Source organism: Petromyzon marinus, chromosome 24, assembly GCF_048934315.1.
Source record: "Petromyzon marinus isolate PM22_M1 ecotype Great Lakes invasive population chromosome 24, UKy_Petmar_22M1.pri1.0, whole genome shotgun sequence".
In the NCBI taxonomy this organism is placed as follows: Eukaryota; Metazoa; Chordata; class Hyperoartia; order Petromyzontiformes; family Petromyzontidae; genus Petromyzon; species Petromyzon marinus.
Window position 1 is genome coordinate 14,834,890 of NC_133690.1, and position 14,353 is coordinate 14,849,242.

At 40.9% G+C, this 14,353-nt stretch overlaps 1 protein-coding gene and 1 long non-coding RNA gene across 9 annotated transcripts in view; one reads left to right on the forward strand and one right to left on the reverse strand.

Moving 5' to 3' along the window:
* GAS2 (growth arrest specific 2) overlaps positions 1-14,353 on the reverse strand; it is a 45,681-nt gene that overhangs the window by 3,570 nt on the left and 27,758 nt on the right. For 4 of the 5 annotated variants that reach the window (XM_032960045.2, XM_032960042.2, XM_032960044.2 and 1 more), the window contains exons 7-8: positions 9,992-10,247; positions 4,609-4,716 (exon numbers count right to left, since the gene is read on the reverse strand). In XM_032960045.2, coding sequence (XP_032815936.1) covers positions 4,609-4,716; positions 9,992-10,247 — 364 coding nt within the window. Of the gene's footprint in view, positions 1-2,110; positions 2,374-4,608; positions 4,717-9,991; positions 10,248-14,353 lie in introns of those variants that run through there. The other variant, XM_076069431.1, reaches the window with a different exon arrangement.
* LOC116945588 (uncharacterized) overlaps positions 2,079-14,353 on the forward strand; it is a 42,217-nt gene continuing 29,942 nt past the window's right edge. The window contains exons 1-6 of one of the 4 annotated variants that reach the window (XR_012945224.1): positions 2,079-2,203; positions 5,696-5,745; positions 6,459-6,572; positions 8,994-9,168; positions 10,004-10,255; positions 10,685-13,122. This is a non-coding gene — a long non-coding RNA (uncharacterized LOC116945588). Of the gene's footprint in view, positions 2,204-5,695; positions 5,746-6,458; positions 6,573-8,993; positions 9,169-10,003; positions 10,256-10,684; positions 13,123-14,353 lie in introns of those variants that run through there. The other 3 variants (XR_012945223.1, XR_012945222.1, XR_012945221.1) reach the window with 3 other exon arrangements.

Below are 14,353 nucleotides of genomic sequence, written 5' to 3' on the forward strand. Positions count from 1 at the left end.
AATAATCGAGTGAGTCACCGTTTATAGAACTTGTGATTTTTCCAAAGGGAATTCGAATGTGCAACCGAGCAGTTCTTAAACTGGATGACCTTCGAATTAAAGTACCTAAATTAACTTTCGAGTGCGCAGGACCAAAGTGCACGCCCAATAAAAGTAACTTATTCAGCTTGCTACTTCAGTTGCATTCTGTATGAGACCAGCAGGTGGCAGAAAAACACTGCGTACACATTTCTATTCAGAAGAAATAAACGTCTAATGTAGAGTGTTCCTGGTGGCTCAGGGACCCACCAGGGAGCCTGGGTTAGAATCAAGACAGTCGTCTGTGATTTTTTTGTATTTTACCAGGTATATAGCTCTATTTTCAGAAGTAACCTGGCCACCAACGATAGCTCAACCAAGTGGCTTGTCATGTGAACATTTATCGCAGCCAAATACTCTAAAGGCATGTTTCTAAATGTGGTGAAAAAAACCGGAGGACCCGGAGAAAAATCCACCCGACCACGGGGAGATCATATACACAGGCCCGCCAGGGTCGGGATCGAACCCACGACCTCCAGTATACCAGGCGAGATAGCGAGATAGTTAACATTTCGCCACCACGGCACCCTTAAACCAGGCTCTCAAGTGTAGGGAGTTCATGGTATTGGTTCAGTCACGAGTAAGTATATAAATACATCCATCATTAAAATGTGTTTTTTGTTATTAATTTGGATATAATCCAGCTCTGAGATAAAACAAAAATATTGGTTTTACTGTCATACAATTAATATTTCTCCGTAGCAGTGCAGGTGGGAAAATTGTTTCCCCTCGTATAGATACGAGGTCGCTTGAAGGCATTTTAGAAATAGTCATAGGATAATCTCCAACATGGTGTGATGCATTTACTCTGAACGAGTTCCCAATGGGTTGTGTAATTGACGTTGACGCTGATAGCGGAAACTAGATAACATTTTGGGGGAAAGGCAAAAAAAAGCCAAAGAATGTCATATCTAACTCCATTTACGCTTTGTTTTACAGTGAGATTTAAAAAAAAAAAACATGAATTCAACTCGGAAAATGCTTAACGATTTTTTTCTTGTTCATAGAATGTGCACAATTTATAAAGGACATGCTTTCACTGAGGATTTATTGAGAATGTTTGCACTCAGCACCATTTGCAAAACATTTACTAAATAACAGGGGGGGAATACACGAATTAAATATTCACAGAAAATATGGGAAACTGTCATCTGTTGACAACATTTTCAAATAAGCTGCTAAGCATTCTCATTCGTGATTTAAAGCTTTCGTGACTGCAGGGATTCATATTCTTGGTTCTTTCGGTAAAGTCACGTAGAAGGGAAACAATAAAATAATAAACATATGAAGCAATTTTATTGTTTTATATGAAACCATTTTATTGTTTTATATTTTTATTATTCTATTGTTTCCCTTCTACGTGACTTTACCGAAAGAACCAAGAATATATATTCTCATTCGTGTAATGTTAATGCAAGAAAAACGTCTAACTCGCTATTCAACGGCTCACCCCTAGGGATTGGATAAATTATAAGAAGTATCAATTCAATTATCGATTCTAAATATGACGGCATATCATTTGCATATTTGGTAAATAATATATTGTTACACACAAGAGTTGGTGAACATATCATGAGCTGGGAAACCTATTTAAATTGATGAGTCAATCCGTTATTATTACTACATGCGTCGACTTCAAGAAGACATTTTGGTCACGTGGAGGCGCACATGAGTTGGAGGAGTCTCTGCACCCAGACTAAACATGACGGGGGGGGCTCCCCCCCAGAGGCCTCCCAGTCATCGTTGGCAACTCCGTGAGCATGAACCACTCCCACCAATACGCAAGCAAGTGCGTCAACAGTCCGTGCACACCGCCCCCGGTCCCTGCAACCCAGCCCGACGTGCGCCCCCCCATCCCACGCGTCCCTGCAGCACCAACCCGCACTTCCGCTGAAAGCAAAACCCCATGTGGATTCCCACCTCGCCCTGTGATGAATTTTTTATTGCGGCTCCCCTTCCCCTCGGGCACTCTGGCCTGCAAGTGTCTGTTGCGTTCGAGCCAGTGAAAGGCGGGGGACTGAAACAGAAAAAATGCTATCCTTTTTTTTATATACAGCGCACAATAACAAATCAACGGCTTACGCATGCCCACAAAATATCATCGGCGATTCATATTAATGAACAGGTAGGTCACGGATTTCTATTCATCGTAAAAAAAATTACAATGCCTGCGATTAACGTGACGCACAATAACCTCAACGCATAAACACCAGCGCTGGCAATTGCTACGCCAGACTTTTTATCAAGCTTTTGCTGCCATATTATACCGCCGCTTCACCATCTTGCGTGTGCAACCTGCAAAGAACAGCGTACCATTTCGCTAAATTCCGCAATGCAACCCGGCAGCATAAATTGAGCACACGGCTTGGCATTCGTTGTTTAATGTCTGGGGGTTTTTAGGAAATGTTGAAATTGCATTTGGTTAACTTACACCTGTGCTCAAAGGGCAACTATTAGGCTGTGATTGAGCGCACATGCAGACTTTGGTTTTCGCTGACCTGCATGCATGGACGGTAATTTATGCAACCTCGTCTTCTGCAACGTTAATCTGTGGAACCCTGACTGCCTTCTTCTCTTCAGTTTGCTCACGTTCAACCTTGCCTCCCAACTTTAAAAAAAACCCCAAAAAACACGCACAAGCGTGTACATGCATACTATGTAACCATACATATATAAATATAGTTGCGTTCAAGTATCCATCAGTTATGTTTATTTACTTCATCGGCAGTGGCTGTATTTTATGCAGATAATATGTAAAGGTTAAAATCTGGAAAAATAATGAACACGGCCTTTTTACCCGTCACTCTATCCCGCTGTTGGTCTTATTGTAGGAGAGTGATTCATAACACTGCGCTTTCACTTCTTCCCCATCCTGAAAGATGGTCTCCAAGGATTTTGGTGTGCGAATGTGACCTTTAAAAAGCCAGCCGGTGACGCATACAATGGCAGGGAAAAGGAATTATTTTAATTATGAATCCAACAACTAAACTGAAAATCTTTGAAGAGAATTTTGCTTACCGAATTGGGCTATTCACCCCATATTATAACTTGCCATGCTGCTGTTATACAAGCCAATGATTTTGGAGAATTGACAAAAAGGAATAATTTTTCACATTTTTGGCCCAAAAAAATATACACTGTTGCTGTATAACCACATTGGGTTGTGATTTGCACAGAGTCACGCTAACCTCAAGTATATCGTACAAGACTTTCATTCATCCACTGCTGGATGAGGGCCTCTCGACACCGTACAGGCCATGTGCGTTATTTACTTTACCACGCTGATCAATGTTGGTTGAGGACGATGGGCAGAATAAATGTGGAAACAGATGTATAGTACAATGTATTTTGCAGCACTACCCACTGCTATCTGCTATGCAGCACCGCAGCCTTTAACAATGTGTGAGGTGGTCATCCATCAGCGCACTTTCAAGGCTCAAAATTCCTGCTTGGCTTATAAAATCTGACATGTTCGGGCACATTCCAGGTGATTTGATCATAGGCACACGAGCCGCACCACCTGTTAAAATCCAGTTCTCTTCAATACAAATGCATGCAGCTATGCTTTTGAGTCGCAACCCATCGGCTACACAGTTTATTTTAATGGGCTGCCGCAGAGTCTCAACGCAATGTGCCAAAACGCCCACCACAAATGTTTACAGGTCAAACCAGACGGCACACTGTTTCATATGGCGATGCAGCTAGACATCCGCTGGTTATTACAATTTTTATCCTAACTCAAATATTATGGCTCCGGAATATGCAACAGTGCAGCAGTGCAAATACGAATATTGTTTTCCATCACTAATTGTATTTCAGTTGTGCCACCGAGGTCAAATTACGAGAAAGGCAAAACCATTCTAGTAACTCCCCAAATACAGAAAGGTGAAATTAACTGGCAAACCATCCCAGAGGATGAGAGCACTGAATGACTGGCCAGTTGTGTGTCCCCCTATAGACCCCTATTACCCAATGCCTATGGTTATTTTCAGCTTTCAAATCATTATTATTGCTCTTTATTAACCTCGGGCAACATTTTAAAAATGATTTTAAACAAATAAAACATATCAGGATTGCTTTCCAAATATGATTTGTGTCGTATTATTCTGTAGATATTTTTTTATGTTTTAATGTCAATGTTGCATGCTGTATTATTGGTTTTAGCTGCTATATGTAGTCCATGCTAATTTATGAAATAAAATACAATATTCATTTTTTTTTGTCAACCAAACAAATTTCAAAACGAAATTTCATTTGTGATCAGTCTGACAAAGTCAGCTCAGTAAACTGAGCATCCGGTTTAATTAAGGGCAGCTATATGGATCAAACTTTGCAAGAATCTCAGTGGTGCCGATTCACAGACATTTTCAATTTGGTCTAAATAATATAAGAATGTATGACTCTACAATCGATTTCTGGATGAATGCCTCCCGAAGCTGTCCTGGGAATGGTGGAATTTTTTTAAATAATCATGTCAGGCTTAATGGGTATGACAGCATAAAGAATTAAAATAAAATATCATGTTCCTACCCTGACGAAGACGATCTTGTCCCCGAACCGGTATCTTCCATCGGAATAATATTCCACCTGGAAGCTTGCCTGGCACTGACACGGAAGCTTCTCTGATATCCGCTTGATCTGCTCCGTTACGACGAAAGAGGAGAGTTGTGGGGAACATTCCAAACGCAACATCCCATGTTACAAACAGCATTCCTGTGTATTACGGAAGAGGAGAGATGAATCTTGAAACTGGAGACTGAAAAAAAATATTAAAATTCACATGCCTGCTTTTCCATGCTGGGGAAAAAGTGTTAAAGGATAGTGTACATGTACAAACAAATGCGATGCTTTTTAGTCACGGTACATATACAATCTAAAAAACAATACTATAAGCAATATTTGTAAAAACATACATATGTTTTAATGTATGAACCAAATTAATAAAATGCAATCTTTCAACAACAAAACATCTTCTGAAAGCTCAGGCAGTATCAGATGAACAAAAGACCCATACAACACTCGGATCAAAGCGCTGTTTTGAAATAACTTCAATCAAATCTGCCACGAAGCCCGGGGAAGAGCTATATTTGTTAATGCAGTTATTTATTTTCCCCTCACTGGGCTAATTAAAAAGCCAATACTATGTGTGTATCCTAACTACAGTCATTTATATCACTTTTTTTAATTGAAAGAGTTGACCTTGCATTTATTTTAAACAAATCAGCAGCGTAGCAAACAATGAACACCAAGTTGCTTTAAATGTTATTTTATTACTTCCTAAATCCAATTATCTCCTCAACTTCTCACGCAAAAACAGCAAGGCTAAACTGTAGTAACTTTATATTAAAAACCATATACTGAGAGCCCTTTGTAATCCTCTGCTGGATGAAAGCTGCAAAGTCATGGGGAGTTATTTTTGATCGTACGTAACCGCACTAGTGAGTCAGCTAACCGGTTCAGATATCTCTCGCGCGCTCAAGTTATCTGTGACCAGTAATACATTTGCATAAATTAGTTTACTTATTTATCCAGCAAAGCCACATTGAGTCATACGACTTTTCCAAGAGGGTTCTGCGTATATTCTTTTTCATTTTAATGTTTTCTGCCAATAAATTAGTGTGTTTACAAGCGAGAGGAAACCGGAGAACCAGGAGAAAATCCACGCTGGTAAGTAGGGCAACGCTCGATCCCCATAAAGATGGAAACAGATGGTGATAAGTCTACTAGCTGTGCTGCCTTCTCCTCGTGAGTCACGGTATGGCACCTCGATGCCGAGGGAGAAGGGAGTCGCACAACATTTGTGGGATCCACCAACCCTTGAATTCCAGTGATGGATCACAGGCATGCACCACCACCGCCCGGCTTAGGAACGCTCATACGCGCAGCGCGATAACCACTGTGCAACTGCTGCACCAAACAATGTAATAATGGGTATTAAATGTAACCATAATGCGCTGTTTTGTAAAACAAATTGTTTATGCTGCGTTTCCACAGTCATTAGAAGCCAGACCCATTCCGTGCAAGGTCATTCTTGGTACGGCCCTACAGGGCTCGTTTCTTGTGCCCATGGTCCTCGGCCTCTCCCCTTTAGACCCATCTCACCCACCTCACCACCTCCCCTCCCCCAGCCTTCACAAATGGTGGGAAGGAAGGGAATGTAAACATGTTTACAACTTTTTAACATGTGGTTTTACAACGCTTTCTATTAACTCACTCTGTCTGTTGTCGTTGTATCCTCAAATCTTGTAACTCAATTTTAACCCACTTCCCAATGTGGTATCGACTGCAAACTTGGTATACTTATGTCATACTGATGACAATACTATATTCTATCATAAAAAAATATTTTTAAACAATATTTTTTACATGTTATGTTTCAGGCTTGGGTCTAATTGTCCACGCTCAACTGACGTTGGCTGTAAATCACCATGGTCCCTTACGTTATGGCAAGCTTCGGGGCCACTTCCTGGAGTCGTGGAGTTCTTCCATTACTAGTAGGGTACATTTCATTAAAGCGTGTTTTTAAAAAATATTACTTATTTTAAATCTCATATTTTACATGTGCTTTTGTAATCTCATCCGTTAAAAAAACCAAAACCATGTCCTTTACGCTGATCTAAATGAGAGAAGCTATTGAATACGTGCATGTCACTTCCGCGCTGACCCTGTGATATCACCACTGTTTATTTGGGTGGCCCTGCTGGCCAATTTGCAATGGACCATGCTGATAGCTCGCGTGGCCTGGTAAGAATTCTGTGGGAACCCAGGTAAAGGCCACTTGCCCAGTTCGCAAATCAGGCCAGACCAGTTTAAAGGGTTCACGGAAGTCCAGCGTTAGATATCTAAAAATGGATGAATAAATATAATAATTTAAATAACAACTGCAAATATGTGTTCAGGGACCTGTGGAATCACAGATAAATTTTGGTCCAAGAGTGTATATGGCTGGATTTTGTAAATAACATCTGGTTACCCAGTAGCATTGTTAAATAGGTCACATCCTGCTGATAAGACTTAGTGAAGTTGAAACTAATCCAGGATTAAACTTGTTTTTACACTACTGGCATAGATTGATCCCAAAGGTCCATTGGATAATATATTAAATATTACAGTGAGGGAAAAAATTATTTGATCCCCTGCTGATTTTGTACGTTTGCCCACTGACAAAGAAATGATCAGTCTATAATTTTAATGGTAGGTTTATTTGAACAGTGAGAGACAGAATAACAACAAAAATGTTATAAATTGATTTGCATTATAATGAGGGAAATAAGTATTTGACCCCTCTGCAAAACATGACTTAGTACTTGGTGGCAAAACCCTCGTTGGCAATCACAGAGGTCAGACGTTTCTTGTAGTTGGCCACCAGGTTTGCACACATCTCAGGAGGGATTTTGTCCCACTCTTCTTTGCATATCTTCTCCCAGTCATTAAGGTTTCGAGGCTGACGTTTGGTAACTCGAACCTTCAGCTCCCTCCACAGATTTTCTATGGGATTAAGGTCTGGAGACTGGCTAGGCCACTCCAGGACCTTAATATGCTTCTTCTTGAGCCACTCCTTTGTTGCCTTGGCCGTGTGTTTTGGGTCATTGTCATGCTGGAATACCCATCCACGACCCATTTTAAATGCCTTGGCTGAGGGAAGGAGGTTCTCACCCAAGATTTGACGGTACATGGCCCTGTCCATCGTACCTCTGATGCGGTGAAGTTGTCCTGTCCCCTTAGCAGAAAAACACCCCCAAAGCATAATGTTTCCACCTCCATGTTTGACGGTGGGGATGGTGTTCTTGGGGTCATAGGCAGCATTCCTCCTCCTCCAAACACCGCGAGTTGAGTTGATGCCAAAGAGCTCCATTTTGGTCTCATCTGACCACAACACTTTCACCCAGTTGTCCTCTGAATCATTCATATGTTCATTGGCAAACTTCAGACGGGCATGTATATGTGCTTTCTTGAGCAGGGGGACCTTGCGGGCGCTGCAGGATTTCAGTCCTTCACGGTGACTATGGCCTCAGCTGCCTTGAGATCATTGACAAGATCCTCCCGTGTAGTTCTGGGCTGATTCCTCAGCGTTCTCATGATCATTGCAACTCCACGAGGTGAGATCTTGCAAGGAGCCCCAGGCCGAGGAAGATTGACAGTTCTTTTGTGTTTCTTCAATTTGCGAATAATCGCACCAACTGTTGTCACCTTCTCACCAAGCTGCTTGGCAATGGTCTTGTAGCCCATTTCAGCCTTGTGTAGGTCTACAATTTTCCCTGACATCCTTGGAGAGTCCTTTGGTCTTGGCCATGGTGGAGAGTTTGGAATCTGATTGATTGATTGCTTCTGTGGACAGGTGTCTTTTATGCAGGTAACAAGCTGAGATTAGGAGCACTCCCTTTAAGAGTGCTCCTAATCGCAGCTCGTTACCTGTATAAAAGACACCTGGGAGCCAGAAATCTTTCTTATTGAGAGGGGGTCAAATACTTATTTCCCTCATTAAAATGCAAATCAATTTATAACATTTTTGGCATGCGTTTTTCTGGATTTTGTTGTTGTTATTCTGTCTCTCACTGTTCAAATAAACCTACCATTAAAATTATAGACTGATCATTTCTTTGTCAGTGGGCAAACGTACAAAATCAGCAGGGGATCAAATACTTTTTTTCCCTCACTGTATATAATTTCAACATGAAACAAATGCATTCATATGACAATGTATATGTATAATAAGGAATATAAATGGCCCATCATCTTAGTCACTGTAGGACCCCTTTCTCCTCTTGGCCCTTGGGACCATGAGGAGAAAGGGGTCCTGCTATTGCTCTCACATTTGGACATGGGGGGGGGGGAGGGCATACCATATAATAAAGCTATAAATGTATCCAGCAAAGCTTAATTCCATCTCAAGAATGTTGTAATTTCTCTTTTAGTGTGCATTGTGTAGGAAGAGAGCAGAGCACTGGGAGAAAGCCCACGTACACGAGAAGATAACATTAAAAAGTCTGCACATCATGAACCAACTTGCGGCACAGCTATCTCCTGGTCATCTTGCAGCCCAGTACATTGAAATCTACTTGGCTCCAAAGCACTGCGCATTGAAAGCAGGTATCCCCTCTAGTAATGCAACGATTCACGCTGAACAAAGTGATTTGATCAAATCTTACTATTTAGGGGTCAAAATTTGATTAGAGAAGAGAGTTTTTGGCCTTTTTCATTACCTTCTTAGCATTTTCTTTGGTTCTTTCGGTGAAGTCACGTAGAATGAGAATAAAATAATAAATTGATAAAATAAAATAACACAATAATATTCTGTGTTATTTTATTTTATCAATTTATTATTTTATTCTCATTCTACGTGACTTTACCGAAAGAACCAAAGAAGATGAATCCTTGCAGTCACGAAAGCTTTAAATCGAAACTACTTAGCATTGAATTTTGATTTAAAGCTTTCGTGACTGCAGTAATTCATATTCTTAGTTTTTTCAGTAAAGTCACGTTGAAGAGAAACAACAAAATAATAAAATATATATGTTTCTCTTCTTAGCATTGTTTGTTATACGTCATATCTCATTTAGCATAGTTGTGTTCACTCCGTAAGCGTGCATGTGACATTAATACATAATTTAGATATATGTTGCAACATTTGTAAATCAAAAGTATACTATTCAGTGCATATATCGGGATCATAAAAAATTTTCTAATCAATAAAGCAATGCATCGTTACATGTCCGAATATTTAACACCCATCGTGGGGTTCTACTCATGACCTCTCGTGCATTGCCAAAATAGTCTCCACGTGCTTCCAGGAATTTGTTCTCCATCCCTGCACCTCTGATAAGCACGGTTGGTTACATCCAGTGAGAAAGAAGTTCAACATACATATACATACAGGAGCATTAGCTGCCAATGCCATCTCCAATCAACTTACGGCCGATTCCAGGACCTTGTCCCGCACTTGTTTCTTCTCCTTGGGAGCCCGCGGTGTGGTGGGCGTGCTGGAAGAGGCTGCCACCGCCAACGTTGCGGAAGAGGAGGAAGAGGGCGATGGCGGGCACGAGGTGCACGGCGACGCCGGCGACGCAGAGGAGGCTGACGAGCCGGATGACGAGCGGGCGATCGCCCGCGCCTCCTCCTGCTCGATCTCCTTCTCCAGCTTGATGAGCCCCGGAGGATCGATGCCAAACCTGTGCAGGTAAACAGCGGACACAGTGGTCACATCGTGCACACGCATACAAAGGTGCTGTTCGCGAGCACCTATTGAAGGCCGGCACGGCACAGGAGGGGGTGGGTGGCCAACACCACGCCCGACGCACACATACACATGCACGCACGGCCTCCGGACCATGAGCACGAAAGGAATACAAATAGAGTTCAGAGCAAAGCAGTGGCGGCATGTCAACTATGGTGGATGTTACGTGTTTTTTTTCCGTATTTAAAGTGAATTTTACAAGCCCTTGCATGAAAGGGCTTTTGACAGGTCAGACTCCGAGAAGAAAACGCACATGTATGATGTATAAGTGATTCATGCTTTTTTTTTCTTTTTATCATTCATTGGCTTTCCCTCCTCTGGCTGGGCAGTGGAAATGATCAGTCTTGAACTTTTTGGTCCAATATTTCTCAGCGCCAAGACAACACGTGGAATTATTCATGGTGGCTTGTCGAGTGGAGGTGAAGCGGTCCCTTCATCAAGTGATCTACCAATATAAACCTCAGACCGGCCACATAAAAGGAAAAATAACCACACATGTTCCTGTTCTTTAGTTATTTCGGAAAAGTCACGTATATATAAAATATTAAGTGAATAAAAAAATAAAGTGATTAAAATTAAAATAATAATAAACAAAAAAACACACTAATGTAAACTGTAGCCTGGTTCTTAATCGGAGTGAGTGTACTGACAATCTATAATGTAGACTGTAGCAATGGTTATCACAGTCTACATTACAGACTGCTAATATGCTCACCAGCTTAAAAACCAGGCTAGTCTACATGAAAGACTGCCAGCACACTCACTGAGGTTAAGAACCAGGCTACAGTCTACATTATAGACTGCCAGTACGCTCACCGAGGTTAAGAACCAGGCTACAGTCTACATTATAGACTGCCAGTACACTCACCCAGCTTAATAGCCATTGCTACAGTCTATATTATAGACTACCAGTACACTCACCAAACTTAATAACCAGGCTACAGTCTACATTATAGATTGCCAGTACACTCACTCCGATTAAGAACCAGGCTACAGTCTACATTAGTGTTTTTTTGTTTTTTATAATTAATTTTTTTATTGTTTTTATTTTTATTCACTTTATTTTTTTTATCTACGTGACTTTACCGAAGGAACCAAAGAATATGAATTCCTGCAGTCACGAAAGTTAAGTCAAAATTTATACATGTTCCTGTCGAGCTATGTTGTCATAAAAATTAACAACGTTACAAAGTACTTTTAAATAATAGTTAGACATTTTTATTTTAATGTAATATTACCAATGGAATAAAAAAAAAAACTTAAATGCCACAAAATTGTTAATTAAGATTTTAAGATCATCTTAATCAAATAGTGCAGGCGTAATAATTACACCCCCTAAGAAAGTAAATTAATTGTTCCAACTCAGGGCCACAATTCTTCGCAAGAATGTTTTTTTTTACTTTGTCGTGAATGCAGTCGTCACTAGTAACGTGAACCCATTACATACAACATTCAAATAAAAAAACATTTCTTACATATGCAATCGAATTAATGGATCGCTACCATGAGCATCGATATTATTGTTTAATCAATGTGTTGTTCCACCTCTGATAAATAGTATAAAGAATTAGCAGTGGAATATAAATTGATGTCCTCTTGTTGAAAATATCACTTGGATCAATGTGTGTATTAATGAGTTGTTCGTAGATTAACACCACAGACTTGAGTAAAATCCGATTGCACTATTACAGGAGTCCCTTAATGCAAAAAACAAAAACTTAACCCAATCTCACTGCAATCAGTAATCTTAGTTAAGTTAAATAAATGAGTAGCATTTGATTCTTGGTCACAGCAATACCAGTGGCGAGTAAGATCTGGGACACCCTCCACCAACATGTGCTAATCAGCATGAAGTATGGTAAAAATACAATGCCGTGACTGACATGGTGTGGAGAAGCATTCATCAAGCAGTGGATTGACAAAGCGCTGTATTATAATCAAGCTCTAGATAGCAAGCATAAAGCATATATGGAATGCTGATCAGAGACCTTCCGGTGCCAGAACATTCCCATCCCTAAAGACTGCAAGATGAATCACTAAAAAGGTCAAACTTTAACTGCAGGCTGCCTCAAAATCATATTCTCTGTGGTAGAAAGCAGAGCCATTCCCAGTGGCCGAGACATAATAAAAGATTTACTCTTAACACTGGCAGTTTGTCTACAAACATAGAAACCCAAACATCCCTCAAGAAAAATTAATATTAAAATGTTGATGCTACTTTCCCTGCATATCAGCAGCATTCATTGTTCAGTGTAGATTTTGTCTTCAGCTGCCTCTCAGCCTCACTGCCATTCAGTACGACAAGGGACTTAAATTATTCTGAACATGGGCTGTGCTCTGGTAAATGCAATATCGCCCACCTATATTGACAATGTCAAATGTCAATTGGAATATAAAAAGGTGCAATCCCTGAGCAGTAAGCCACAACTGCAGCTCAAAATTGGAGAAAACTTAAAGTAGGCTTGTACAATTATTGATTTGAAACCTCATGTACACTGGCCATGAATAATGTAAACCAATAAAAAAAGGACATACAGTGAGGGAAAAAAAGTATTTGATCCCCTGCTGATTTTGTACGTTTGCCCACTGACAAAGAAATGATCAGTCTATAATTTTAATGGTAGGTTTATTTGAACAGTGAGAGACAGAATAACAACAACAAAATCCAGAAAAACGCATGTCAAAAATGTTATAAATTGATTTGCATTTTAATGAGGAAAATAAGTATTTGACCCCCTCTCAATCAGAAAGATTTCTGGCTCCAGGGTGTCTTTTATATAGGTAACGAGTTGAGATTATGAACACACTCTTAAAGGGAGTGCTCCTAATCTCAGCTTGTTACCTGTATAAAAGACACCTGTCCACAGAAGCAATCAATCAGATTCCAAACTCTCCACCATGGCCAAGACCAAAGAGCTCTCCAAGGATGTCAGGGACAAGATTGTAGACCTACACAAGGCTGGAATGGGCTACAAGACCATTGCCAAGCAGCTTGGTGAGAAGGTGACAACAGTTGGTGCGATTATTCGCAAACGGAAGAAACACAAAAGAACTGTCAATCTCCCTCGGCCTGGGGCTCCATGCAAGATCTCAACTCGTGGAGTTGCAATGATCATGAGAACGGTGAGGAATCAGCCCAGAACTACACGGGAGGATCTTGTCAATGATCTCAAGGCAGCTGGGACCATAGTCACCAAGAAAACAATTAGTAACACACTACACCGTGAAGGACTGAAATCCTGCAGCGCCCGCAAGGTCCCCCTGCTCAAGAAAGCACATATACATGCCCGTCTGAAGTTTGCCAATGAACATCTGAATGATTCAGAGGACAACTGGGTGAAAGTGTTGTGGTCAGATGAGACCAAAATGGAGCTCTTTGACATCAACTCAACTCGCCGTGTTTGGAGGAGGAGGAATGCTGTCTATGACTCCAAGAACACCATCCCCACCGTCAAACATGGAGGTGAAAACATTTTGCTTTGGGGGTGTTTTTCTGCTAAAGGGACAGGACAACTTCGCATCAATGGGACGATGGACGGAGCCATGTACCGTCAAATCTTGAGTGAGAACCTCCTTCCCTCAGCCAGGGCATTGAAAATGGGTCGTGGATGGGTATTCCAGCATGACAATGACCCAAAACACACGGCCAAGATAACAAAGGAGTGGCTCAAGAAGAAGCACATTAAGGTCCTGGAGTGGCCTAGCCAGTCTCCAGACCTTAATCCCATAGAAAATCTGTGGAGGGAGCTGAAGGTTCGAGTTACCAAACGTCAGCCTCGAAACCTTAATGACTGGGAGAAGATATGCAAAGAAGAGTGGGACAAAATCCCTCCTGAGATGTGTGCAAACCTGGTGGCCAACTACAAGAAACGTCTGACCTCTGTGATTGCCAACAAGGGTTTTGCCACCAAGTACGAAGTCATGTTTTGTAGAGGGGTCAAATACTTATTTCCCTCGTTAAAATGCAAATCAATTTATAACATTTTTGACATGCGTTTTTCTGGATTTTTTTGTTATTCTGTCTCTCACTGCTCAAATAAA